Here is a 24,682-nt window from a genome sequence, read left to right as displayed (position 1 = left end):
GTATTCTGCGCAAGATTCCAGCATCTGCAGTTCCTTGTGTCTACAATGCGTTCAGTGATGTGTATCACTGAGCACTCTCAGGATAAGGGCCCCTATTAGACTTTACATTAGGCTTTAGCGATACAGCGCGGAAACAGGCCCTTCAGCCCACTGTCCGCTCTGACCAGCGATCACCCCTGCTCAAACCTACACACACTCGGGACAATTGTTACAACTTACCGAAGCCAATTAACCTGCATACCTGTACGTCTTTGGAGTGTGGGAGGAAACCAGAGCACCCGGGGAAAACCCACGCAGGTCACAGGGAGAACGTACAAACTCCGTACAGACAGCACCCGTTGTCAGGATTAAACCCGGGTCTCTGACGCTGCGAGGCAGCAACTCTACCATGCCGCCCCTAAAGGGATAAACGATGTGTAGATACCTGCAACTTTTTCAGCAGCGCAGCCTCTGTGTTCCCTTGCTTCGATTGTTTTGCTTTCCAGAATTGTTTCTGGGCTGAGTAACGGTTCATGGGACACACCTTGAAAAGGCAGTCTGATAAAAAGAAAACAGAGAGACGTTCAGAAATTTGGAGGTCAACATAGAGAGACTAGCTTTCACACCGCAAACTGGATGTAATGCAATGAATGAATCAGAGAGCGCCATTTGCATGATACAGACCAAACGGATATATATCGCCATATCGATCGGGAAATAGCAAACCTCTTAAAAGTTCATTTGGAAATTGACAAGCAGAAAGAAAAGCTGTTTTGTAAAAAAACAAGTCTAGGAAAAAAAAAATTCCATGTAACCTCCCTGCAGTAATCAGACACCATTGTTTCTTAAGAAACGTGTTTATCCATGGGTGGCCATTGAAGCCATTGCTTCTATTGACACGTTGTACAACATTCAATGGAACAATTTACCACACAGTCTTCAGTATTTTTAGCTTGTAGTAACAACCATAAACATAGTGATATTCGAGGAACAACATTGTTATGGTGAGTCGGAAACTCTCTAGCCCCCGGCGCCCATTGACATGATTGTTCAGTTTTGTTTAGAGATACAACGTGGAAACTTAAGGTCATAAAGTCGCAAGTAAAGGCCGAAGGGCCTGTTTCTACGCTGTATGACTCTCATCAGTGGTTTGGTCAGACAAAGTTTAGAGGAGCACCACACAGTACAGGAAAAGCAGAGGATTTAAGGGAGGTCATTCCAGAGTGCGGGGCTTCAGAGGCTAAACGCACAGCTGGCAGCTGTGGAGGAACTGAAAGGGGAAGGATATTCCTCCAGTACTATTGCAAGGGCACAGAGATTTGAAAGGCTTATCAGGCCACAAGGAAGTGGACCAATGCTGGTCTCAGAAACTAGCAGGAGGATAGTAGATGCAGTCACCTTGAGCAAACATGCCCTTCGGCCTAACTTTTCCATGCCCACCAAACTGGTCCAAACTGCCCGCGTTTGGCCCATATCCCTCTAAACCTTTCTTATGTGTAGGGAGAAACTGCAGATGCTGGTTTACACCGAAGATAGACACAAAATGCTGGAGTAACCCAGCAGGACAAGCAGCATCTCCGGGGAAGGATTGGGTGACATTTCGGGTCAAGGCCCTCTGTCCATTTCCTTATCCATGTACCTGTCCAAATGACCATAGGTACCAGCCTCAGCAGCCTGCGATAAACAAATGCTCACAACTACAAACAAATGCTCAAAACAGCTGGGGGATTTGCTGCCTCACCGCGCCAGAGACCCGGGTTCGATTGTGACCCTGGGTGCTGTCTGTGTGGAGTTTGCACGTTCTCCCTGTGACCGCGTGGGTATCCTCCGGGTGATCCGGTTTCCTCCCACATCCCAAAGACGTGCAGATTTGTAGGTCGATTTCAGATCAGAATATGTTTGTTTGAATCGTAGGTGTTATTATGGTTCAGAGAGACACTCATACACAACATGATGGAAGACCAGGCAGTCTGTTGGGCTAAGATGGATTTTATATTTTTACTAGACTAAGTGGGACTAAGGCCTGGTCCCCCCAATGCAACCCGTCCCCCAATGCAATATTCCACCACTCACTTGCTTCCCCCAAGCAACCCGTCCCCCCAAAGCAATGTTCCACCACTCTGGGGAGGGGGGGTGGGTGGGGGAGCGGGGTTTGGGGGGAAGGGGTGGTGTGGGGGAGGGGGGCTATGGGGGAGGGGGTACCTTCAAAACCTTCATAACTTTTGTATTGTTTCACCGATCAGAACAAAACTTATTTGATGCAGCAGAGAATGGTGAGTAAGGTGGCGAAAAATCGTAGCGCTATGGGGGGTCGTTTTTGCTCAAATGTATTTACAATGCAGACAGGAAGTGGTCAAGACGAGAGTTTTAGTAATATATAGATTATTTTATATTCTTATTTTATATTTATTTATGACAGAGAGAAGCCTCCTGTTCTATGCTAACTCCACATGGACCACTGCATTTTAGTATGTTTTAAAGTGTGTATTTTGTGTTTCTTCGTGTGTTTTGTGTGGGGGGTGGTGTGGGGGGGTAAGGGGGAAACCGCTTCGGTCGCCTCCTCCATGGAGAGGCGACTTTTTCCAGGTCGTCTCCCCCATGGCCTAACATCAAGGATCGACGCGGCCTTTCCCGGAGACGCGCCCGGGGCTTCAGCGGCGGGCGCAGCGTGGACTCTCGGCGTGGAGCGGGCGACCCTCGCTGGGGCTCGCTGGAGGGGATCGCTCCGTTTCGCTGGCCCAGGGCAGCCGGCAGCCTGAAGTCGCAGCCTGAAGCCGCGGTCTGCAGAGCTCCAGCTGGTGCGGCGTCTACAGCCTCGTGGGGGACCCGGGGGAAGAAGAAGCCATCACTGCCGGCCCGCGGCCAACTTCTACCGCGGGTGCGGCATGGACTTACCATCACCCCTGGAGGGGAGCTTCGACCGCCGGCCCTGCAGTCTACGGTGCTTCTGGCTGCGGCGGGGACTTTAAATCTGGACCACCGGCCTGCGGCCTACAACAATCTAAAGCCGCGGTCTCCGGTGAGGAAGAGCCGATCCTGGACTGACTGGACTCTGGTCCTGTACACGGGGGGGAAATGGAGGAGGACTGGCCAAATTTTTGTGCCTTCCACCACAGTGATGAATGCTGTGGTGGATGTTTGTGTTACAGTTTTATTGTGTGTTCTTTATTATTGTACTGCTGCTGACAACCCAAATTTCCACCAACCCTGGTTGTGTGGCAATAAATTATATCTATCTATCTATCTATCTATCTATCTATCTATCTATCTATCTATCTATCTATCTATCTATCTATCTATCTATCTATCTATCTATCTATCTATCTATCTATCTATCTATTGCGCCGCAAGGAACAGGCCCTTCGGCCCACAATATCAGTGCCGGACATGATGCATCACTTATCCACTTGCACATATCCAATATCCCTCCATTCCCTGAATATCCGTGTGCCTAAAATAAAGTCTGTTAAATACCACTAACGTAAATGCCTCCACCGCCACCCCTGGCAGCGCGTTCCAGGCACCCACCACCCTCTGTGTAAAAAGACTTGCCCCGCACATCTCTTTAAACTTTGACCCTCTCACCAAGTATTTGACATTTCCATCGTGGGGGAAAAGGTTCTGACTGTCTACCCTGTCTATCTTTGCCTCTCGGAATTTTATATACTTCAATCAGGTCTCCCCGCAATCCAGAGAAAAGAATCCAAGCCTGTCCAACCTCGCCCCAGTAGCTAATACCCCTCTAATCCAGTCATCGTGCTGGTAAACCTCCACTGCATCTGCTCCAAAGCCTCCACATCCCTCGAGTAATGGTGGTGACCAGAAGTGCCCGCATCTGAGAGAATGCCTCACACAGCACAGCTCTCCCTCAGTGAGAAGCCATGTCTGATACACTGTGGTCGGTCTCTGTGGTCCCCTTGTTGATCTGCTGCACTGTTCCTTCACACTGGCACTTTTTTCAAAGCTGTGTAACATTCTCATTATCGCAAGACCCAACGCAAACCTCATCTGCATTGAGATTTTCAACTTAAGCCTGAAAACAAATTTCTTTGTATTTTATTTATTTTTAATTTTTATATATATTATTATATTATTTTATATTTATTTATTGTCCATGTTCATAAGCGATAGGAGCAGAATTAGGCCATTCGGCCCATCAAGTCTACTCCGCCATTTAATCATGGCTGTTCTATCTTTCCCTCTCCACCCCATTCTCCTGCCTTCTCCCCATAACCCCTGACACCCGTACTAATCAAGAACCTATCCATTACTGCCTTAAAAATATCAATTGACGGCCTGCACAGCCATCTGTGGCAATGAATCCCACAGATTCATCACCCTCTGACTGAAGAAATTCTTTCTCATCTCCTACTCAAAGGAACGTCCTTTAATTCTGAGGCTGTGGCCTCTGGTCCTAGACTCTCCCACGAGTGGAAACATCCTCTGCACATCCACCTTATCCAGGCCTTTAACTGATCGAGACACAGTGAAAAGCTTTTGTTGCACGCTAACCAGTCAGCAGAAAGACAATACACGATTACAATCTAACCATCCACAGTGATAAAGGGATTAACGTGAATAATTTTTAGTGCAAGGTAAAGCCAGTAAAGTCAGATCAAAGATAGTCCAAGAGACACCAATGAGGTCGATAGTAGGTCAGGACAGCTCTCTGGTTGTGGTACGATGGTTCAGTTGAGAACAGCTGGGAAGAAACACCTGTATTTGGAGGTGTGCGTTTTCTCACTTCTGTACCTTTTTCCCGATGGGAGAGGGGAGAAGAGGGTGTGACTCGTCACGGAAGTCACAGAACCACCCTATTACTAACCTGATTGTGTCTTTTGAGGAGATGACGAAGGAGATCGATGAGCGCAGGACGGTGGATGTTGTTTACTTTGGTTTAGTTTAGAGATACAGCGCGAAACAGGCCCTTCAGCCCACCGTGTCCTCGCCCACTCATTAACACTATCCTATACACACACACTAGGGAATTTAATATAGAGAAGTGTGAGGTGTTACATTTTGGGACGTCGAACAAGGGCAGGATCTACACAGTAAATGGTAGGCCTCTGGGTAGTGTTGTAGAGCAGAGGGATCTAGGAGTGCAGGTGCATGGTTCCTTGAAGGTCGAGTCGCAGGTAGATCAGGTGATCAAAAAGGCTTTTGGCACTTTGGCATTCATCAGTCAGAGTATTGAGTATAGAAGTTGGGAGGTCATGTTACAGTTGTATAAGACGTTGGTGAGACCGCATTTAGAGTATTGTATTCAGTTCTGGGCACCATGTTATAGGAAAGATATTGTCAAACTTGAAAGGGTTCAGAAAAGATTTACGAGGATGTTGCCAGGACTAGAGAATGTGAGCTACAGGGAGATGTTGAGACGGCTGGGTCTCTATTCCATAGAGCGTAGGAGGATGAGGGGAGATCTTATAGAGGTGTACAAAATTATGAGAGGAATAGATTGGGTAGATGCACAGAGTCTTTTACCCAGAGTAGGGGAATCGAGGATTTAATAGGAATCCGAGGATTGAATAGGAATCCGAGAGGTAACCTTTTCACACAGGTGGTGGGTGTATGGAACAAGCTGCCGTTGGAGGTAGTTGAGGCTGGGACTATCCCATCATTTAAGAAACAGTTGGACAGGTACATGGATAGGACGGGTTTGGAGGGTTATGGACCAAGCGCAGGCAGGTGGGACTAGTGTAGCTGGGACATTGTTGGCCGGTGTGGGCAAGTTGGGCCGAAGGGCCTGTTTCCATACTGTATTAATCTATGATTAATTTACATTTATACCAAGCCAATTAACCTACAAACCTGTACGTCGTTGGAGTGCGGGAGGAAACCGAAGTCCTCTGGGGAAACCCACGCAGGTCGCAGGGAGAACGTACGAACTCCATACAGACAGCACCCGGAGCCAGGATCGAACCCAGGTCTCTGGCGCTGTAAGCACTGCGAGGGGGCAACTCTGTCACTGCGCCACCGTGCCGCCCTACATGTTGTGTACATGGATTTTAGTCAGGCGAAAAATAAAAAAGTTATGAGATCTTGAAACCTTGAGATCCTCTCGCCTGTCAATCACCGCGATGAAGGTAACGCCCTTTCCGGGGGGGGGGGGGGGGAGGCAAAAAAAATCCCGGATGCCTGGACACGACTCAGTCACTCTGCAAGATTGTGAGGGAGAGGCCACGACTCTCATTCTAAGCTGTGAATCAACTGAACTGTGAGTCTACAATGTACTTGGTCTTATGGATTCAGAACTGGTGTACTGAGAGGACAGAGGGTTGTGGTGGAAGAGCAACATTCAGGCTGGATGGAGGTCTGTGACCAGTGGAGTTCCACAGAGATAGATCTGTGCTGGGACCTCTGTCGTTTGTGACATATAAATGACTTGGACGTAAACGTAGATGGGTTGGCTGGCAAGTTTGCAGATGACACTCCGTCTTGGGAAGATGTCAGTGAGGAGGAGGAGGTGGAGTGGAGGAGGGAGCGGTGGAGTGGACAGAGCGAGGGGAGAAGGAGGAGGAGGCGGCCTGAAGAAAGCGCTGTCCCCAGGGGCGACAACGTGAGCCGCAACAGCAACCATGGCTTTTTTTTAAAACATTTTAAATATTTATTTTATTAGAAGCAATTGTACAAAGAGAAAGTAATCGACATAACAGTTATACAATTTTCGTACTGCTTCAATTTTAACATTTTATAAACTAACAACTAAATCGGAAAAAAAGGAAAAAGGAAAAAAAGAGAAAGAAAGAAGAAAAGAAAAACCCCAGAACTAAAGAAGAAGTGAAAGAAGCGGAGATATATCCCACTACCCTTCCATACGCCCGCTCACCCGACCCTAGCGTCAGTTTTGAGTTTGTGTTCAACCATTATGTTGTTGAAGAAATTCAATAAAAGGAGACCATATTTTGGAAAATTGATATGGTTTGTCAGTCAAGACAAGCCTTATTTTTTCTAGATGTAGAGCCGCGGTCATTTCTGTGATCCACATCTTCACTGTGGGGACTGTTATCTTTTTCCAAAATTTAAGTATAATTTTTTTCGAAGTTATTAAACCATAGTCAAGGAAGCATCTTTGAGATATCGTTAGATTAGGGCAGCCCTCTGACATTCCTAATATTATTAGTTTTGAATCTGGCTCCAATTGAACACAACCGTGTCACTGGACCGTGCGGTGGGTGGAGATGGGCTCGCGGCATCGACACCTCATTTTAATGCGAAACGACACATAGTGCTGGAGTAACTCAGCAGACCGAATCAGTCTGATATAGGTTCCCGACCCGAAACATCACCTATCCATGTTCTCCAGAGATGCTGCCTGACCCGCTGAGTTACTCCAGCACTGTGTCATTTTGTGTATTAACCAGCATCTGCAGTTCTTTGTTTCAACTACATACAATGATAATCATTAACTCAGTGAAAGTGGACAATCGACAATAACGAACACCATTCCCCCCCCTCCCCACTCCCCTCCCCCAGGGTCTATTATACCGAGGGTTTACAGTATATAAAATGATGAGAGACACAAATAGAGTGGACAGAACCATTTCCTGTGGTTGGACGGACATAATAATCCTCGCCAACAGTCTCTGTCCCTTACTTCTTTGTTGTTTATTAGTATGTGTTAAATGTATGCGTTTAGTGTTCTTTAGCTTGTTTTATGTGGGGGTGGGGGGGGGGGTGGGAGTTGGGGAAACGTTTAAGAGCAGCTGCAGTGATCGCACCTGCCGGGCCGCAGGCTGAGAGATGCGAGACCTCAGCAAAGAGTCAACAGGAAAACGGCGTTGCCAGTTTCAGCTCCGTATCAGAGAGGGAAATCTGATTGTACAGTTCTCAATCTGCACACATCTTCCGCAAGCAGCACTAGGCTGACTCACCATAGCAGAGGCATAGAGTGATTGAGCGTAGAAACGGGCCCATCGGCCCAACCTGCCCACACCGACCAACATGCCCCATCTACACCAGTCCCACCTGCCTGTGTTAAGGGTTTGGACACGCTAGAGGCAGGAAACATGGTCCCGATGTTGGGGGAGTCCAGAACCAGGGGCCACGGTTTAAGAATAAGGGGTAAGCCATTTAGAACGGAGACGAGGAAACACTTTTTCTCACAGAGAGTTGAGAGTCTGTAGAATTCTCTGCCTCAGTGGAGGCCGGTTCTCTGGATGCTTTCAAGAGAGAGCTAGATAGGGCTCTTAAAGGTAGCGGAGTCAAGGGATATGGGGAGAAGGCAGGAACGGGGTACTGATTGGGGATGATCAGCCATGATCACATTGAATGGCGGTGCTGGCTAAGTGGCCGAATGGCCTACTCCTGCAGCTATTGTCTATTGTCTATTGTTTGGCCCATATCCCTCCAAACCTGTCCTATTCACGTATCTGTCTAACTGCTTCTTAAACACTGCGATAGTCCATACCCCAACTACCTCCTCCGGCAGCTCGTTGTGTAGAAAAGATACCCCTCAGGTTGCTATTAAATCTCCCCCCCTCTGGTTCTCGATTCCCCTACTCTGGACAAGAGGCACACACACACACACACAGCCAAGATTCACCATATATACTAGTCCCACCTTCCCACATTTGCCCCTATCCCTTTGAACTTTTAGAGTCAGACTCAGTGATACAGCGTGGAAACAGGCTCTCAGTCCCAACTTGCCCGCACTGACCAACATGTCCCATCTACACTAGCAAAATGTATAGAGCTGTGGAAACGCACACCTCCACATTCAGAGACAGTTATTTCTTAGCTGTCATCAGGCAACTAAATCATCCTACCGCAACTTGAAACATAGAAACATAGAAAATAGGTGCAGGAGGAGGCCATTCGGCCCTTCGAGCCAACACCACCATTCATTCATGGCTGATCGTCCCCAATCAATAACCCTTCTCCCCATATCCCTTGATTCCACTAGCCCCTAGAGCTCTATCTAACTCTCTTAAATCCATCCAGTGATTTGACCTCCACTGCCCTCTGTGGCAGGGAATTCCACAAATTCACAACTCTCTGGGTGAAAAAGTTTTTTTCTCACCTCAGTCTTAAATGGCCTCTGTGGCCCCTGGTTCTGGACTCGCCCAACATTGGGAACAGTTTTCCTGCATCTAGCATGTCCAGTCCTTTTATAATTTTATATCTTTCTATAAGATGCCCCCTCATCCTTCTAAACTCCAGTGAATACAAGCCTAGTCTTTTCAATCTTTCCTCATATGACAGTCCCGCCATCCCAGGGATCAATCTCGTGAACCTACGCTGCACTGCCACAATCATACGGATGTCCTTCCTCAAATTAGGAGACCAAAACTGTACTCAATACTCCAGATGTGGTCTTACCGGAGCCCTATACAACTGCAGAAGAATCTCTCTACTAGAGAGCAGTCTGCAGCTACTGTCTACCTCATTGGTGACCCTTGGCCTACCCGTGATCGGACTTTGCTGGCTTTATCTTGTACTAAACGTTATTCCCTTATCCTGTGTCTGTTCACTGTGGACGGCTCGATTGTAATCATGTATTATCGTTCCGCTGACTGGTTAGCACGCAACAACAAATATTTTCACTGTACCTCGGTACACTGAACTGAACTGAAAGTAGTCCCACCTGCCTGCGTTTGGCCCATATCCCTCTCAACCTAATGTTTAAGAAACAACTGCAGATGCTGGAACAATCGAAGGTGGACAAAAAATTCCGGAGAAACTCAGCGGGTGAGGCAACATCTATGGAGAGAAGGAATGGGCGATGTTTCAGGTCTCGACCCGAAACGTCCCCTATTCCTTCTCTCCATAGATGCTGCCTCACCAGCTGAGTTTCTCCAGCATTTTTTTGTCTACCCTCTAAACCTAATGTTTTAACACCAAAAAAACCCAGCATGTGGCAATTTCCACACCTCATTAGATTAAGCAGCACGGGAAAAGGATGCAAGGTTCCTAGTCTCGCTTCACCCGAGCAGCGCAGTAACAGAGGACTCTCTGAATCACAGGCCATTCCCAGGGACACACTCGGAGGCAGACCATCGACCCGGTGAAAGACGCTCTTTAGCCTGCCTGAAACTCGTTGGTCTCCCAGCAAAGCGAGACATCCGTCAGACCATAACGCAGACCAACCTCCCTTCCATTGACTCCACCTACACCTCACCTTGATCATCAGATTATGCTGCTGATCAAGGCCAGCAGCATAATCAAGGACCAGTCGCACCCCTGGCCACTCCCTGTTCTCCCCTCTCCCATCGGGCAAAAGGTACAGAAGTGTGAAAACGCACACCTCCAGATTCAGGGACAGTTTCTTCCCAGCTGTTATCAGGCAACTGAACCATCCTACCAACAACCAGAGAGCGGTCCTGAACTACTATCTACCTCATTGGTGACCCTCGGACTATCTTTAATCGGACTTTACTGGCTTTATCTTGCACTAAACATTATTCCCTTAATCATGTATCTGTACACTGTGAATATCTCGATTGTAATCACGTATTGTCTTTCCGCTGACTGGTTAGCACGCAACAAAAGCTTTTCACTGTACCTCGGTGCACGTGACACTAAACTAAACTCAACTGGAATGTTGCCAACTGGCCCGCTGCAGACCGCAGGAGTACGTGCTGAGGGACGTACTGAAGTCGGTGCAGCCAACGCCAAGGCCCTGTGGGGGAGGACCACAGTCTAGGGTCCCTCCGCTGCTGAACATTGAGGGGCAGAGTCCGGTGGGAACACCCCTCAAACAAGGGAAAGGATAACACGAGCAATACTGCATGCATAGACACATTGAATGTTTATTTTTCGTTTTTAGAGATACTGCGCAGAAACAGGCCCTTCAGCCCACTGAATCCATACTGACCAGCGATCTCCGCACACTAACATCATCCTATGCACACACTAGGGACAATTTACATTTATACCAAGCCAATTAACCTGCAAAACCTGTACTTCTTTTGGAGTGTGGGAGGAAACCGAAGATCCCGGAGAAAACCAACGTAGATCACGGGGAGAACGTACAAACTCCGTACAGATAGTCCCCGTAGTCAGGATCTCTGGCGCTGTAAGGCAGCAACTCTACCGCTGCGCCACCGTGCCGCCCATGCCACTGATTGTATTAAGAAGATAGACACACAATGCTGGAGTAACTCAGCGGGACAGGCAGCATCTCTGGAAAGAAGGAATGGGTGACGTTTCGAGTCGAGACCCTTCGTCAGACTTTAGGTTCAGACAGTATTAAGTGTTTTGCACGGTTTTTGAACAGTGTACATATTCAATTATGAGTAAAGTTTAATTTTGGGAAAATAATCTAATTCCTTGAAAAGGCAGCAGGCTGCTGCTGTTCTACGTGGATATCATTCATAGATAGGTCCAAAATGACAAAGCCATTTGTTACTTATTAAAAACTAAAACAAGTGTTACATTTTGGCAACATTTACAATGCTGTCAGCACCATGACCTTGTAAAATGGTACAGAAGTTAACGCCAAGGCTCTGCGGGGAAGGACCATTAGTTTAGCTTTTGTTGGATTATGTTGGAGATTTCAGTTAATACAATGTTTTATCAACTAAATTAAAATGACTGGAGGTTATTGTATCTTATCAGGAAGGGTGGAATTTTTCCAAATCAGTGGCCCTGAAGCAATATCCTAAATCCATCTGTTTGCAGCCACCAACCACAAGGAGGTTTTACATTGAACGGTGGCGCAGCAGGGGAGTTGCTGCCTTAAGGCCCTGTCCCACTTACGTGTCCTTGGCATGCAAATTACGCGACCTCGTGGTCACGTTGAGGCGCTCGGGCATCATATGGCCGCACGGGGCCGGTCCCACTGAGAAGCGCGGAGGGGTATGTAGTTGCGCGCGGCATCGCGCCGGGCTCCGAAATTTTTGTCGTGAACAAAATCTTCGCTCGCCAACGTCCTGTCGCGTAACTGACGGCCAAAGTGGGACAGGCCCAAGACCCTGGCGCGGTGCAACGTCTCACCTTCAACAGCAGCAGAAGCAGGCAAACGATCGCCGAACTCGGCCTGGGGCTCACGGCCATTGCGGTCCGGATCCGCCCACACTTCTACTCCCAGAGCAGGGCCAAGAAAATTGAAGATAGACACAAAATGCAGGAGTGACTCAGCGGGACCGGCAGCATCTCTGGAGAGAAGGAATGGGTGACGTTTCGGGTCAAGACCCTTCTTTTCAGACTGAAGAAGAGTCTCGACACGAATCATCACCCATTACTTCTCTCCATAGATGCTGTCGGTCCCGCTGAGTTACTCCAGCTTTGTGTCCATCTTCAAATGACGTCACGCGCTCCAGACGGCGGTGCGTACGCATGTAATCGCGCCTGACCTTCGCGGGATCGTCTCGGCTCAACGCGACCATGAGGTCGCATAATTTGCGTGCCAAGGACACGTAAGTGGGACAGGCCCTTTAGAGCACCGAGATCCGGTTTCGATCCCGACTACGGTTGCTGTATCTGTTCAGTTTGCACTTTCTCCCCGTGACCGCGTGGGTTTTCTCCGGGTGCTCCACTGTCCTCCCACATCCTAATGCGTGTGGGTTTGTAGGTTAATTGGCTTCTGTAAATCGTTCCCAGTGCGTGTAGGATAGAACTAGTGTACGGTGGTGACCAGTGTACACCTGGTTTCACAGTATCTCTAAACTAAACATACCTACAAGGCCATTCTGCCCATTAGAACCATGCTCTATCCTGATAGAGTAATCCTGGTTATTCTTTCCACCCACCCCCATTTCCGGTAGCACTACAACTTAAGGGGCTGTCCCACTTAGGTGATTTTTTAGGCGACTACAGGCTGTCGCCACATGGTTGCCGGGGTGTCGCCAAAAATGTAACACGTTTTATTTTTGAATAAGTATGGTCGTGAGTAGTCTCCTCAGTCGCCCAAAGAGTCGTAACGTCTTTCTGGTCGCCGCTGGATTTTCAACATGTTGAAAACTTTTCGGCTACAGTGGGTTTGACGCCAATGAGCGTAGCTTGACATCTCATGACGTAGGTGCTGTCGTAGGTTGTCGCCAGGCAACGTAGGTTGTCGGCGGTGCTGACTTCGGTGAATTCCATCGGCGACTACCTACGTCAACCGGCGACAGGTACCGGCGACTGAATTATCTTCAGTTGACTCCGACAGGGTCGTAGCCTGTCGCGGGTGGACGTATGTTGACTTCGGTTGTCGTAGGTTGTCGCCTGTGTGGTCGTAGGTTGTCGTAGGTGTGGTCATAGGTGGACGTACTAATGGGTCGCCGGTTGTCGGTAGCTTGCTGTAGCTTGACGTCGACTAGGTGGTAGGTTGTTGTAGACATTGTCATGGCGGGGGGGGGTCCAGTCCCCAGTTTATCGGCAACCTGCTACGGTTATGACAGTCGCCGGCAGTCGCCTAAAAAATCACCCAAGTGAGACAGGCCCATTACTCTCCCTGACATACTTATCCTTATTGCCCTTGATTTATTGCCACTTACTGACATGAGGGGTAATTTACAGCAGCCATTAACCTGCCAGCATGCTGTTGAACTCCCCCTCCCATTCCCACACTGACATTTCTGTCCTGGGCCTCCACCACTGTCAGAGTGAGGCCCACACACAAATTGGAGGAACAGCACCTCATATTTCGCTTGGGCAGCTTACACCCCAGCGGTATGAACATTTAAGATAGACACAAATGCTGGAGTAACTTCAGCATATAACCATATAATATAACCATATAACAATTACAGCACGGAAACAGGCCATCTCGACCCTTCTAGTCCGTGCCGAACACATAATCTCCCCTAGTCCCATATACCTGCGCTCAGACCATAACCCTCCATTCCTTTCCCATCCATATAACTATCCAATTTATTTTTAAATGATAAAAACGAACCTGCCTCCACCACCTTCACTGGAAGCTCATTCCACACAGCTACCACTCTCTGAGTAAAGAAGTTCCCCCTCATGTTACCCCTAAACTTCAGTCCCTTAATTCTCAAGTCATGTCCCCTTGTTTGAATCTTCCCTACTCTCAGTGGGAAAAGCTTTTCCACGTCAACTCTGTCTATCCCTCTCATCATTTTAAAAACCTCTATCAAGTCCCCCCTTAACCTTCTGCGCTCCAAAGAATAAAGCCCTAACTTGTTCAACCTTTCTCTGTAACTTAGTTGCTGAAACCCAGGCAACATTCTAGTAAATCTCCTCTGTACTCTCTCTATTTTGTTGACATCCTTCCTATAATTAGGCGACCAAAATTGTACACCATACTCCAGAATTGGCCTCACCAATGCCTTGTACAATTTTAACATTACATCCCAACTTCTATACTCAATGCTCTGATTTATAAAGGCCAGCACACCAAAAGCTTTCTTTACCACCCTATCTACATGAGATTCCACTTTCAGGGAACTGTGCACAGTTATTCCCAGATCCCTCTGTTTACCTACATTCTTCAATTCCCTACCATTTACCATGTACGTCCTATTTTGATTTGTCCTGCCAAGATGTAGCACCTCACACTTATCAGCATTAAACTCCATCTGCCATCTTTCAGCCCACTCTTCCAACTGGCATAAATCTCTCTGTAGACTTTGAAACTCTACTTCATTACCCGCAACCCCACCTATCTTAGTATCATCTGCATACTTACTAATCCAATTTACCACACCATCGTCCAGATCATTGATGTACATGACAAACAACAGTGGACCCAACACAGATCCCTGTGGCACCCCACTCGTCACTGGCCTCCAACTTGACAAACAACCATCCACCATTACTCTCTGGCATCTCCCATTCAGCCACTGTTGAATCCATCTTGCTACTCCACCATTAATACCCAACCATTGAACCTTCTTAACCAACCTTCCATGAGGAACCTTGTCAAAGGCCTTACTGAAGTCAATATACACAACATCCACTGCTTTACCCTCATCAATTTCCCGAGTAACATCTTCAAAAAATTCAAGAAGATTAGTTAAACATGACCTTCCAGGCACAAATCCATGTTGACTGTTCCTAATCAGACCCTGTTTATCCAGATGCTTATATATATTATCTCTAAGTATTCTTTCCATTAATTTGCCCACCACTGACGTCAAACTAACAGGTCTATAATTGCTAGGTTTACTCTTAGACCCCTTTTTAAACAATGGAACAACATGCGCAGTACGCCAATCCTCCGGCACTATTCCCGTTTCTAATGACATTTGAAATATTTCTGCCATAGCCCCTGCTATTTCTACACTAACTTCCCTCAATGTCCTAGGGAATATCCTGTCCGGACCTGGAGACTTATCCACTTTTATATTTCTCAAAAGTGTCAGTACTTCCTCTTCTTTGATCCTCATAGTTTCCATAGCTACTCTACTTGTTTCCCTTACCTCACATAATTCAATATCCTTCTCCTTGGTGAATACCGAAGAAAAGAAACTGTTCAATATCTCCCCCATCTCTTTTGGCTCTGCAGATAGTTGGCCACTCTGACTCTCTAATGGATCAATTTTATCCTTTGTTATCCTTTTGCTATTAATATAGCGGTAGAAACCCTTCGGATTTACTTTTACCTTACTTGCCAAAGCAACCTCATATCTTCTTTTAGCTTTTCTAATTTCTTTCTTAAGATTCTTTTTACATTCTTTATACTCCTCAAGCACCTCATTTACTCCATGCTGCCTATAACTATTGTAGATCTCCCTCTTTTTGGAAGAAAAGGAACAAGTGATATTTCGGGTCGAGTCTTCACCTGAAACATCACCCATTCCTTCTATCCAAAGATGCTGCCTGTCCCGCTGAGTTTCTCCAGCTTTTTGCGTCTCTTAGGTAAACCAGCATCTGCAGTTCCGTCCCACATGGTATGAATATCCAATTTCAAGTAAGCCTTGCATTCCCTCTCTCTCCGTCCCTCCCCCACCTTAGTCATCCTGCTAGTTTCACTGTTTGTATCCCTTCGTTATCACCTTTTCCACAGCCAACAATGGACCGTTGTGGGCTCCACCTTAACTTGGTCATCGGTGCCGGCTCTGATTTGGTCTGAACCTTTTCATACCTCTAGTTTCACTCTATACTGACTCTTAGAATGAAGAAGCGTCTTGGTCCGAAACGTCACCTGTCCCTTCTCTGCAGAGTTGCTGCCTGACCCGCTGAGTTACTCCAGCATTTTGCGTCTGGCTTCAGTGTAAACCCAGCATCTGCAGTTCCTTCCTACATGCTGTTGAGATGTCGGAGAGAACTGGAGGATGCCGAGGAAACCCACACGGCCATGGTGAGAACATAACATGCCACAGCAAAGCCCTCGGGGACTACCAGAACTCCGGCACTGCACCATTTGTGGCATCACAGTGCTAATTATGTCGCCAAATCTAAATAACTCACTCACGCTTCAACACACTTACGGTTTCTGCGTTGACAGAAACACATCCCTTTCTTTCTCCACGACCCAGACTACCGGATAAATGGGACCTGAAAGGCTGGCTTGTTAGTGCTTTAGCGAGAGGATTGCTAATGCAAGGCGATGTCTATCAAAACAGAATGATTTACTCACCTTACATATCAGCACTCACGGATCGCGGTCTTTAATGGAATTATACACTCTACCTCAAACATTGTTAGATAATCTCAGTGTTGGAATGTTTAAGAAAGACCTGCAGATGCTGGTAAATCGAAGGTAGACACAAAATGCTGGAGTAACTCAGCGGATGAGGCAGCATCTATGGAGAGAAGGAATTGGTGACGCTTCGGGTCGAGACCTTTCTTCAGAAGTGGCTCGACCCGAAACGTCGCCATTTCCTTCTCTTTATAGATGCTGCCTCACCCGCTGAGTTACTCCAGCATTTTGTGTCAACCCAGTGTTTGAATGGTTCTTTCATGCTGCTGATACTAAGGTGCAATGAAGATAGACATTCAGCAGTCTGAAGAAGGGTCTCAACCTGAAACGTCACCCATTCCTTCTCTCCAGAGATGCTGCCTGTCCTGCTGAGTTACTCTAGCATTTTGTGTCTATCTTTAGTGTAAACCAGCATCTGCAGTTCCTTCAAAAGGTTCAATGCATCTACATTTTAGAAAGTAGACTCGAGGAGATGCATCTGAAGAAACTCACAAAGTGCTGGAGGACAATGTGATCTCCCGGTTGCCAAACACTTCAACCCCCCCCCCTCCCATTCTCACATTGACCTTTCTGTCCTGGGCCTCCTCCACTGTCAGAGTGAGGCCCAATGCAAATTGGAGGAACAGCACCTTATATTTCGCTTGGGCAGCTTACACCCCAGCGGTATGAACATTGACTTCTCTAAATTCAAGTAACGCTTGCTTCCCCTCTCTCTCCATCCCTCCCCCATCCTAGTTCTCCGATTAGATCCACTGTCCTCCTGATTAAATCTGCACTGTATGTATGCCTCGTTGTCAACTTCCCCTCAGCCGACAATGAACCGTTCTACATTCTCCTTGAGCATTGTCCCCTTTGATCTCTCGTTTTCACACCTTACCATATTTCCATGTCCCCCCCTCCCCTGGCTCTCAGTCTGAAGAAGGGTCTCGATCCGTAACGCCACCCATTCCTTCTCTCCAGAGAAGCTGCCTGTCCCGCTGAGTTACTCCAGCATTTAGTGTCTATCTTAAAGCCCTGTCCCACGGTGCAGGTTCATTCCAAGAGTTCTCCCGAGTTTGCCCTGATTCGAACTCGGAGATTTACGGTAATGGCCGCTCGTCGGTACTCGGGGCTCTCGTGGACATTTTTCAACGTGTTGAAAAATCTTCACGAGTCTTCCCGAGCTTACCTGTCGTTAGCGAGTCTTCCCGAGTACCTGCCGTTAGCGTTACGAGCCTCTAAGAGACATCCCCGAGCTCCAACGTACCCGCTATGTTCATTCTCCGTGCTTACCACGAGTTTGATTTTTTTTAAACTCGGGAGAGCTCTTGGAATGAACTCGTACCGTGGGACAGGGCTATCAAGTGCTGGAGGAACTCAGCGGGTCACGGAATGGACAGGCAATAACCGAGTTGGGCCCTTCTTCAGACTGATTGTCGTAGGTGGGAGAAGCTGGAAGAGAGAGGGGCTGTGGGTTACGTCTCCGTTCCAGCTTTCTCCCACGGGAGGAGTGGGGTGTTGGCTCCAGCGCCTTCAAGGGCGGCTGCAGGAGGCACCCCCCAGGAATCAGGAGCGGTAGAGTGAGGAGAGGAGAGGGACATCGGGCCTACAGCAGTCAGGATCGAGGGCACTCCACGACTTCCAGCGAGTGGTCTCTGGAGACAAGGAAGAGGTGACGTTTCGGGTCGAGACCCTTCTTCAGGCTGAGAGTCGGGAGAGAGGGAAACGAGAGATATAGACAGCGATGTAGAGAGACATTAAACCAAATCAATGAAAGATATGCAAAATAGTAACGATGATGAAGGAGACAGGCCATGTTAGCTGTGGGCTCGGGGTCAGAAAGCATCTCTGGAGAATTTACCTGAGTTACTCCAGCTTTCTGTGTCTATCTTTCAACACGTGGACGGGGCTTTGGTTTGTTTGCATTTTTTAAATTTTAAACGGTGCCAAAATGGTGGCAACCGTACATTTGTGGGTAGTGCATTGTGCTGGGCACAGGTGACAATAATAGACCACTGAATTAGTCTGATGAAGAGTCCCTGTCCATTCCCTCCACAAACGCTGGATTTTCATCCAGCACTCTGTACTTGGCATTTTGGAAAAGACTGAGAACGGTAAATAAATAACAAAAGGAGGCGAAGTGAAAAAAAAACACAGGTGGCTTCGCCTTTGAAGTGATTGTGTGGTAATTAACTATTGTTCAGTTTGAATGGCTTCATGTAGACAATAGACAATAGACAATAGGAGCAGGAGTAGGCCATTCGGCCCTTCGCGCCAGCACCGCCATTCAATGTGATCATGGCTGATCATCCACAATCAGTACCCCGTTCCTGCCTTCTCCTAATATCCCCTGACTCCGCTATCTTTAAGAGCCCTATCTAGCTCTCTCTTGAAAGCATCCAGAGAATCGGCCTCCAAAGCCTTCTGATGCAGAGAATTCCACAGACTCACATCTCTCTGTGTGAAAAAGTGTTTCCTCGTCCCCTTATTCTTAAACTGCAGCCCTTGGTTCTGGACTCCCTCAACATCGGGAACATGTTTCCTGCCTCTAGCGTGCCCAAACCATTAATAATCTTACATGTTTCAATAAGATCCCCTCCCATCATTCTAAACTCCAGAGAATACAAGCCCATCTCATGTATCTGATGTTATAAATACCTCAGTCACATCAGACATCAGTCACATCAGACTCAACCTCTCCGCTTATTCAGGTTTATTTAATAAGATAAGGAAGCCTACATAACACAGCAGGTTAAAAAAAGCTTAATTAGTGTTAAAGTAAGGTTAGTGGGTCACACTTGCACTGTGTAAAATTCTTTGGTAAATAAAGATTGAGATCATAATGGGTCTGTCCCACTTAGGCGATTTTTTTAGGCAACTACAGGCTACAGCTGGTCGCCGGGAGTCGTCTCCTCAGTCGCGCAAAAAGTCGTAGCGTCTTTCTGGTCGGCGCTAAATTTTCAACATGTTGAAAAATTTTCGGCGACAATGGGTTTGACGCCAATGAGCGTAGCTTGATTTCTCCTGACCTAGGCGCTGTCGTCGGTCGTTGCCAGGATGACGTAGGTTGTCGCTGGTTTTTCGGCGACCTGCTACAACTATGACAGTCACCGGCAGTTGCCTAAAAAAATCGCCAAGTGGGACAGGCCCATTAGACATAGGAACAGAATTAGGCCGTTCGGCCCATCGAGTTTACTCCGCCATTCGCTCATGTCTGATCTATTTTTCCCTCTAAACCCCCATTCTCCTGCCTTCTCCCCATAACCTTTGACACTCGTACTAATCAAGAACCTGTCAATGCCCCTCTTCAGACAGGGGATCAGTTACCCTGACTCTCAGTCTGAAGAAGGGTCTCGACCCGAAACGTCACCCATTCCTTCTCTCCAGAGATGCTGCCTGTCCCGCTGAGTTACTCCAGCATGTTGTGTTTATCTTCGGTGTATCTGCAGTTCCTTCCTGCACCGATCAATACCTAATGACTTGGCCTCCACAGATTCACTGGCTAAATAAATTCCCCCTCATCTTCATTCCCAGTGCTTTTGGGCATTTTAAATCAAGAGTGATTTAATTTAGTGTTTAATGAAATTCTTACATGCTGCCGGTTTACAAGCACATTAACTGCAAGACTGCAAGTATCAATATATACTTTATTTAAATGTTTTATATTTTAATTAAAAAATGTATACACAATAAATTATCAGCTATTCTAGGTAAACCAGACCATGATCACGCAGGCTAAAGTTTATAGTAGAATCAAAGTGGTGCAATATGGCGAAGCGGTAGAGTTATTGCCTTACAGCGCCAGAGACCCAGGTTCCATCCTGACTTCGGGTGCAGTCTGCATGGAGTTTGTACATTGTCCCTGTGACTGCGTGGGTTTTCTCCGGGTGCTCCAGTTTCCTCCCACACTCCAAAGACATAGAGGCTTGTAGATTAATTGGCTTCGGTAAAAATTGCAAATTGCCCCTAGTGCTACTGATGGTGTTCGGGGATCGCTGGTCAGCGCAGACTTGGTGGGCCGAATGGCCTGTTTCCGTGCTGTATCTCTAAACTAAACCAAACTTGGGGGGGCTGGACTGTGGAATTTAGCTTAGTTTAGAGATACAGCATGGAAACAGGCCCTTCAGCCCACACTGGCCATCGATCGCCCGTTCACAACAGTAGTTCTATGTTATCCCACGTTCTCATCCACTCCCGACACAATTTACAGAGGGCCAATTAACCTACAAACCCGCACGTCTTCGGGATGTGGGAGGAAAGCGGAGCTGCGGCGCTGTCAACGGAACCACACCGTGCAGCCAGCAGGCTCCTTCCTCATTAACGAGCGCAATCTCCGTTCCCGATCTCGCGCTTTATAAGTAGCTCTTTTGTCACTGGTCATAAATCGTTTGGGATTCACAGCCCTGCAGAAGGAACCACAGTAGTGTGACAGCACTTCCTGGAAGAAATCCAAAAGGCCATGGTGTGGATGGGTTGGGAAATATAATCAGCTGTAGATAAAACAAGACAAACCGGCTTCTTGTAATTAACCAGTCCCTCGGAGTCCAGAATAAATATTCACCCACTTGACATTCCCTCTGACATAGGAGGCCACCATTTGGCCCATCAAATAGGATCATAGAATCATAAGACAGAAAGGCAGAGTTTTTAGGCCATTCGGCCCATCAAGTCTACTCCACCATTTGATCATGTCTGATCTGCCTTTCCCTCTCAACCCCATTCTCCTGCCTTCTCCCCATAAGCCCTGATACCCGTATTAATCAAGAATCTCTGCCTTAAAAATATCCATTGACTTTGCCTCCACTGCCTTCAGTGGCAGAATTCCACAGATTCACCACCCTCTGACTGAAGAAATTCTTCCTCATCTCTATTCCAAAGGTACGTCCTTTTATTCTGAGGCTGTGACCTCTGCTCCTAGATGTTCCCACTACTGGAAACAGCCTCTCCACATCCACTCTATCCGGGCCTTGCATTATTCAGCCGGTTTCAATGACATCCTCCCCCTCATCCTTCTGAATTCCAGCGAGTTCAGGCCCAGTGTCGTCGAACGCTCATCATGCATTCACCCAAGATCACTCTCGCAAACCACCTCCGGATCCTCTCCTGAGCCAGCACATCCTTCCTCAGATATGGGGCCCAAAACTGCTCACAAGACTCCAAATGTGGCCTCACTAGCACCTGATAAAGCCTCGGCATGACATCCTTGCTTTAATATTCTCGTCATCTCGAAAATGCATATTAACATGACATCTGTCCTCCTTACCACTGACTCAACCCGCAAATTAACCTTTTGGGAATCCTGCACCAGCACACCCAAGTTCCTTTGCACGCCCGATTTCTGAATCCTCTCCATTTAGAAAATAGTCCACGCCTTTAAGGAGTGGAGCCACTTTTAAGAAGCCAGACAACTTATAATAAAGTTTAGCGGGCATTTAACCTGCCGGTCAGTTTTCCTTGGTCCTGAAAACTCCAGTGAGCCGATCAAAATGCCCGGTCAGTGAAGGAGATTGCCTACGGCTGTCCTCGACTGCCTGTAACTACATACATAGCGACCCCACTCCACTGCACTACCAGTTCAAAAGAACCATGCCAACTAATTTTTCAACACGCTGAAAATGTTTCCGCGACCTAGCTGAGGCCGCGAGTATTCGGGAACTTCCCTCGAGCATGAAGGAGAGTTCCAGTGACCTCATAGGACCTCCTAGGACCACGTGTCGACCGTGCTGCGAGTTTGAGTCGAGGGCAAACTCGTCTAAACTCGCAGATTAGGTCGCCGCAGTGGGACAGCCCCTTAACGTGGTGAACCTCTGTCTCAATGTCAGCAAGATGGAGGAGCAAGCCTTTGACTTCAGGTAGCATGTTGGAACAAATGCCCCAATCAGCATCAATGGTCCCCAAGTGGAAATGGTTGAGAGCTTCAAGATCATTGACATTAATATTACCGAGGATCCATCGTAGAGCAACAACATTGATGAGGCAGCCTAGAAGGCACAGCAACACCTCTGCTTCCTCAAGAGTGAGGAAAGTCAGCATGTCTCCAATGAGCCTTGCAAATTCGACCAATATAGAAAGCACACTGTCATCTTCACAGTTTGGTTTGGGAACAGCTCTGCCCAAGACCACGAGAAATTGCAGAGAGTTGTGGATGTAGCCCAGTCCATCACACGGACCACACTCCCCACCACCGACTCCATCTTCACTTCACGCTGCCCCGGGAAAGCAGCCGACATAATCAAAGACTGTTCCCACCCCGGTCATTCCCTCTTCTCCCTGCTACAGGTTTGCAGGTTAATTGGCTTGGTATAATTGTAATTTGTCCCTTGTGTGTATAGGATAGTGTTAGTGTGCGGGGATCGCTGGTCGGTGCGGACTTGGTGGACCAAAAGGCCTGTTTCTGCGCTGTCTTCTTCAGTCTGAAAGAAGGGTCTTGACCCGAAACGTCACCAATTGCTTCTCTCCAGAGATGCTGCCGGTCTCGCTGAGTTACTCCAGCGTTTTGTGTCTATCTTCAATTTTCTTGGCCTCGCTCTGGGAGTAGGAGTAGGAGTGGGGGCGGATCCGGACCGCAACGGCCGTGAGCCCCAGGCCGAGCTCGGCGATCGTTTGCCTGCTTCTGCTGCTGTTTGAGGTGAGACGTTGCGTCGTGCCAGGGTCTTGAGCCTGTCCCACTTTGGCCGTCAGTTACATGGCAGGCCGTTGGCGTGCGAAGATTTAAAACAATTCTCAGGTCCGTGTGGGTGGCACGGTGGCGCAGCGGTAGAGTTGCTCGATCCTGACTACGGGATTAATTGGCTTGATCTAAATGTAAAAATCGTCCCGAGAGTGGGCTAGTGTTAATGTGCGTGGATCGCTGGTCAGTGCGGACTCGGTGGGCCAAAGGGCCTGCGTCTGCGCCGTATCTCTCAACTAAAAAACGAAACAAAACCATCTGAATCCAAAGCAAGGTGACCACTCTCTGAATAATGATGGGCGTCCGATACTTCCTCTATCAGCCAAAATAAGACCCCCCGTCACAATAGCAACAACAAGCTGACTGTAAATACAAAGATAACAACACTTAGATACGTGCCACTGTGAATATGCAGGAATGTGGGTGCTTTGGGAATGTGAGGTCGGTGAGACTTGGCTTCACTGATGGTGACATCGCAGAATGCTGGTGACCCAATAGACAATAGGTGCAGGAGGAGGCCATTCGACCCTTCGAGCCAGCACCTCCATTCAATGTGATCAAGGCTGATCATCCCCAATCAGTACCCCGTTCCTGCCTTCTCCCCATATCCCCTGACTCCGCTATTTTTAAGAGCCCAATCAAGCTCTCTCTTGAAAACATCCAGAGAACCTGCCTCCACCGCCCTCTGAGGCAGAGAATTCCACAGACTCACCACTCTCTGTGAGAAAAAGTGTTTCCTCGTCTCCGTTCTAAATGGCTTACTCCTTATTCTTAAACCGTGGCCCCTGGTTCTGGACCCATGTGACCCAGTTGCCGCCACCAAGTCTGGACTCCTGGAGATGTTTCTATGTACTGAATCTGTGATTGGTCTCGAGGGATTGCCTCCCCCTGCAGAGATGTATATGATCGGTTCGTTGGGGGTGTGTGTCTTTCTTCTCTTCCGTTTGCCCGAGGCTGCTGCGGGCTCGTGCGAGTGAATCCAAAACCAGCCCGCGGCGAATACTAAATAAAGAAGGGTTTGGACTCCAGTGTTGGATTCAGTGTTTTACTGAGCCAGACCAGGGAGGGTAAAAGACACCCTCCCTCCACGACATGCCTCACACCCTCCACGACATGCCTCACACCCTCACTGCAGCCAATAAGTCACTGCTGTTTTTTCTCTTCACCCTCATGAAGCAAGTAGGTCCTTTCGACACCTTGTAAAATTAGCCTATTCAATCCAAATGAAAAAAAATGTTGCACTCAACCTTCTATTGTTAATCCTTCTAATATATTTAACCACTCGCGCGCGGTCAAGTAGAATTGAACAAGCTACTTGACGCATTCAACCTTAAAAACTAATAGACTCTCACAGTCACAGGTAGAACTGCATCTGATGTTTCGTTTAGTCTAGTTTAAGATACAGCACGGAAACAGGCGCTTTGGTCCACCCAGTCCGCGCCGACCAGCGATCTCCGCACACGAAAGGGCCTGCCCCACTTGGGCATCATTTGCACGTCATTTACGCTACATCATTTACG

At 47.7% G+C, this 24,682-nt stretch overlaps 1 protein-coding gene across 1 annotated transcript in view; it reads right to left on the bottom strand.

Annotated features, from left to right (window-relative positions):
- itpr2 (inositol 1,4,5-trisphosphate receptor type 2) overlaps nt 1-24,682 on the bottom strand; it is a 230,001-nt gene that overhangs the window by 165,689 nt on the left and 39,630 nt on the right. Inside the window, exon 3 of the mRNA XM_033039327.1 lies at nt 425-537. Within this exon, the coding sequence (XP_032895218.1) occupies nt 425-537 (113 nt within the window). The remainder of the gene's footprint in view (nt 1-424; nt 538-24,682) is intronic.

The sequence above is a fragment of the Amblyraja radiata genome, chromosome 21 (genome assembly GCF_010909765.2).
Source record: "Amblyraja radiata isolate CabotCenter1 chromosome 21, sAmbRad1.1.pri, whole genome shotgun sequence".
NCBI lineage: Eukaryota > Metazoa > Chordata > Chondrichthyes > Rajiformes > Rajidae > Amblyraja > Amblyraja radiata.
The sequence above is the reverse complement of the archived record's forward strand: the minus strand, read 5'-3'. Positions and strand labels throughout refer to the sequence as shown.